The sequence below is a fragment of the Setaria viridis genome, chromosome 6 (assembly GCF_005286985.2).
Source record: "Setaria viridis chromosome 6, Setaria_viridis_v4.0, whole genome shotgun sequence".
Taxonomy (NCBI): domain Eukaryota; kingdom Viridiplantae; phylum Streptophyta; class Magnoliopsida; order Poales; family Poaceae; genus Setaria; species Setaria viridis.
Genome location: NC_048268.2, coordinates 2,015,591 through 2,020,219, shown reverse-complemented (window position 1 = coordinate 2,020,219; position 4,629 = coordinate 2,015,591). Strand labels below are relative to the sequence as shown.

The following is a 4,629-nucleotide window of genomic DNA, read 5'->3' as shown; positions in this document are numbered from 1 at the left end:
GAGTAGCGGCAATATGTAAAGGTCTCATTGGATTCATAATGGACGAGGTGGTAAATCCAAGAGGAGAATTTTATTACGATGGACGACAATTAGACACTCCGATCAGCAACACCACGACGGGAAGATCGTAGGAAGATACTTTGATTTATTTGTATATATAATACGCGCTAATTATGATCGATTTGTACTAAGCTAGTTGAATTGTGTATATGAATTGTATATAAGGATTGTGTATATATATAGTAATTGTATAATTACAAATCCCATTCGTTTAAATACTAGTTGATTTCGTTCTAAAAAAATCTCAACTACAAGGTTAACAAATTAAAAGGGCCGCGGTACTACTATACGTATACGTGATGCATGCATGAAAAATTCAGGCGTCACGGCAGTGCCATGCAAGCGCCATTTAGTCCCGGTTGGAATCGAGCCGGGACTAAAGGGGACCCCTTTAGTCCCGGTTGGGAAATCCAACCGGGACTAAAGCCGGGACTAAAGGGGACCCCTTTAGTCCCGGTTGGGAAATCCAACCGGGACTAAAGGGGGTCCTTTACTCCCGGTTAAAGGACCCGGGACTAAAGACCGCCCCCTTTTGTCCCGGTTGGTTTATCCCGGATGGATATCCGAGAGATATGCACCCTACCAACCGGGACTAAAGGCCAATTCTCTACTATTGTATTTTGCCGAGTGTTTTTCGTGAAGCACTCGGCAAAAAGTTCTTTGCCGAGTGCCCGAGGGCCGAGGGAATACACTCAGCGGAAAAAAAAACACTCTAATTGTTTCCGGTAGTGGTTCTATCAGACCTTGCGGACGTTACACCACCCCGGTCACCTCCAGTACCTGCCCTAACATATCTCCACCGCGCTACCACTGTTTTATTTTTTCACGTTTTGTGACCTGACCACTGTTTTATTTTTTCATAGTCCCTTAGCTCACCACACATCACTGACGGAACGACGTGAAGTGCACTACGCCATTACCACCTCCACAACAGGGACATGCTCCATCCACAACACCCACCATCGACCACCATCGGTGGTCTAGTCTCTTATAAAGGTAGATGATGACTCCGACCCAAAAGCTGCTAGGAGAATTGCCAAAGGGATTGCAGTGCTGGATAGGTGCATGTGCATCCTTTGATTGCCCGGTTTGCCTGTAGTGCATTGGTTATCCTTTTTTAAAGATCATGCAAGCTCAAATGACATTTCAAGTTATTATCTTGTCTTCCATTCTACTAGCTCCGTCAAATACAAATGATATTTCTAGCTAACAGCTAGTTTTGTTCTTTTGCTGGAGGAAATATCATCCTAAAATGAGACGATGTTGTAATTAAGAAAAATATATATCCATTGAAGTAGCACACGCATGTAATCAAGATGCAATTGATCTTTTACATGTAGTTTTGGTGCACAGTCCAAGACATAAAATTCAGCTTTTATTACAAAATCAATCAAATGACAGCACTTCAGGAACAGGCAATATGTTTATACTAGGGAATCAAAAAATAAGGAGCAATAATGAAATGCAGTCAAGACATGCCCGAAACGACAAGTCACCGCAGTTTACGCATGACTCCTGTCTGCCGTACGTTCCTGCACTAGATCGATCGTAGCCCTTAGCTGCAGGATGGGCTCACGGCAAAGGTGCTGGTTGGAAATGTTTGCGTGAACTGCTGCACCTGGAGCGTCAGCTGGTCACCAGCACGATCGACTTGTCTTAACCCAAGCCACCCAAACTTGATCTGCACCCTCACGCCATACACCTCATGGATGGATCCAGCTTGGATGACGCCGCCGACTGTGCTTGCAAAACGAAACTTGAAATCTTGGCCACCGAAGGTGACGGGGAAGTCGCACTCGCCAGGAAGGGTTACCTCAAATTTACCATCTGGGCTGAGATTGTATGACTGCACGCCCTTTGGGAGAAGGCCACGCGGTAAGTTGTTCTTCTCTAGAATGTCGTACGCCGTCGCGGCCGCATCTGCTGTCAAGTTCGCCGAAGTTGTTGCTGCTGTAGCATATGCCACATGAAGGATGGAAGCCACGAGGACAATAAGGAGAAAGTGACTGGACATTGTTACTGCCTGTGAATGGGTTTGTTTCTTGCACAAGTATATGATCAAGCTCAGCCTGATGGGATAATCGAGTGTTAATCTGGTTCCTGTGGCTTTGTGTGCGTCAGTGTTATATAGACCAATTACCAGGCATCCATGCAAGTCACAATTAATCAGAATTCAATTGCATTTATTTTTGTGGCAATGGCATTCCATCAAAACGTCCACGATGTAAAGGAATTATGCTACATTTTAATTCCTTCTATTTGTTGTCAATAAAGTTCCTATTGCAACGTCCATAATGCTGCCTGATTTTCCGTTTGTTTTGCAATGCTACTCTATTTTAACTTGAATTATTGAGTCCCGATTTTGTGGATATGACATAATGGATTTTTCATGTACAAGTCTATTTGACATTTTCAACATTAGTAACCATGAAATTCTCAAGATATGGTTCTGGAATTTGCGATTTCAAATTAAATATTAATTTTCAAGTTACAGCTACACGTTCTTGGCTTCTTGGAAATAATATTATGTTTAATTAGTTACATTTTGTATTATACAAGCTTGGATTCCATTGCATGAAAGTAAGCATATACTTGCAAAAATACGTTTTTTATAAAGAAAAATTTGCGGCACAAGTTTCTGATGCCCCCTTGGTGTGCTGCAAAAGTTGGAATATCTGTGCTCGATTTTTGTGGCAAGGCGATAAACAAAGAAAAATTGGAGAATTCAGGAAATAGTGCTTGATTCTGGCAGTGTTCGGAAACAGCATCAGTAACTTGCGTATTCTTGAAACATCTAAAGCACCCATACATATGTCCTTATTATTCCCCCATTTTAATATATCTTTCCACTAGGGATGAAAGTAGTATGGATATTATCCATTCGTTCGTTCGATTGAAGATTTCAGACACTCGAATGGATAGTTTGTATTTTAATTCAGATGTTCAATATCCGAACCATTGTTGACAATGGATTTTGACAAATAAAATTTCATGAGATTTGGAGTAACCGGTTGGCTGCTAGTGTGCATCTGCAGGAGTCACATGCAACGATGATAAGCTGTTTCCATCAGTTACGAAAATTTTATCTTAGCACCGTGACGTGAACAAGTTACAAGAACTTATATATGCTCAGACTTGAAGAGAAAGAAAGAATTATTTCGCCGGGTATGCATGCAATTATTTTAATTGATTAGTGCGGCTGAGTGTTCTCGATATATATTGTGTTATTATGTTGTCTTCCATTCTACTAGCTCCGTCAAATTCAAATGATATTTCTAGCTAACAGCTAGTTTTGTTCTTTTGCTGGAGGAATGTCATACTAAAATGAGACGATGTCGTAATTAAGAAAAATATATGTCCATTGAAGTAGCACACGCATGTAATCAAGAGGCAATTGATCTTTTACATGTAGTTTTGGTACACAGTCCAAGACATAAAATTCAGCTTTTATTACAAAATCAATCAAATTACAACACTTCAGGAACAGGCAATATGTTTATACTAGGGCATCAAAAATTAAGGAGCAATAATGAAATGCAGTCAAGACATGCCCGAAACGACAAGTCACCGCAGTTTACGCATGACTCCTGTCTGCCGTACGTTCCTGCACTAGATCGATCGTAGCCCTTAGCTGCAGGATGGGCTCACGGCAAAGGTGCTGGTTGGAAATGTTTGCGTGAACTGCTGCACCTGGAGCGTCAGCTGGTCACCAGCACGATCGACTTGTCTTAACCCAAGCCACCCAAACTTGATCTGCACCCTCACGCCATACACCTCATGGATGGATCCAGCTTGGATAACGCCGCCGACTGTGCTTGCAAAACGAAACTTGAAATCTTGGCCACCGAAGGTGACGGGGAAGTCGCACTCGCCAGGAAGGGTTACCTCAAATTTACCGTCTGGGCTGAGATTGTATGACTGCACGCCCTTTGGGAGAAGGCCACGCGGTAAGTTGTTCTTCTCTAGAATGTCGTACGCCGTCGCGGCCGCATCTGCTGTCAAGTTCGCCGAAGTTGTTGCTGCTGTAGCATATGCCACATGAAGGATGGAAGCCACGAGGACAATAAGGAGAAAGTGACTGGACATTGTTACTGCCTGTGAATGGGTTTGTTTCTTGCACAAGTATATGATCAAGCTCAGCCTGATGGGATAATCGAGTGTTAATCTGGTTCCTGTGGCTTTGTGTGCGTCAGTGTTATATAGACCAATTACCAGGCATCCATGCAAGTCACAATTAATCAGAATTCAATTGCATTTATTTTTGTGGCAATGGCATTCCATCAAAACGTCCAGAATGTAAAGGAATTATGCTACATTTTAATTCCTTCTATTTGTAGTCAATAAAGTTCCTATTGCAACGTCCATAATGCTGCCTGATTTTCCGTTTGTTTTGCAATGCTACTCTATTTTAACTTGAATTATTGAGTCCCGATTTTGTGGATATGACATAATGGAGAAAGAGAAAGAAAGAATTATTTGGCCGGGTGTGCATGCATTTATTTTAATTGATTATTAGTGCGGCTGATTGTTCTCGATACATGCGCATGTGTGGGGAGTAATTGTGCCATA

At 42.1% G+C, this 4,629-nt stretch overlaps 2 protein-coding genes across 2 annotated transcripts; both read right to left on the bottom strand.

The window, feature by feature from the left end:
• Positions 1-1,615: 1,615 nt before the first annotated feature.
• LOC117860735 (uncharacterized) lies at positions 1,616-2,074 on the bottom strand. Its single transcript, XM_034744109.1, has one exon. The coding sequence runs from the start codon at positions 2,072-2,074 to the stop codon at positions 1,616-1,618; it is 459 nt and encodes a 152-aa protein (XP_034600000.1).
• A 1,613-nt stretch (positions 2,075-3,687) lies between these two features.
• On the bottom strand, positions 3,688-4,146 carry LOC117860734 (uncharacterized). The gene has a single exon (XM_034744108.1). It carries the CDS (start codon positions 4,144-4,146, stop codon positions 3,688-3,690), a length of 459 nt encoding a protein of 152 aa, XP_034599999.1.
• Between the last annotated feature and the right edge of the window lie 483 nt (positions 4,147-4,629).

Bases quoted from the DNA above. Each gene is read 5' to 3' on its own strand.
- LOC117860735 (XM_034744109.1), bottom strand. From the start codon at position 2,074: ATGTCCAGTCACTTTCTCCTTATTGTCCTCGTGGCTTCCATCCTTCAT.
- LOC117860734 (XM_034744108.1), bottom strand. From the start codon at position 4,146: ATGTCCAGTCACTTTCTCCTTATTGTCCTCGTGGCTTCCATCCTTCAT.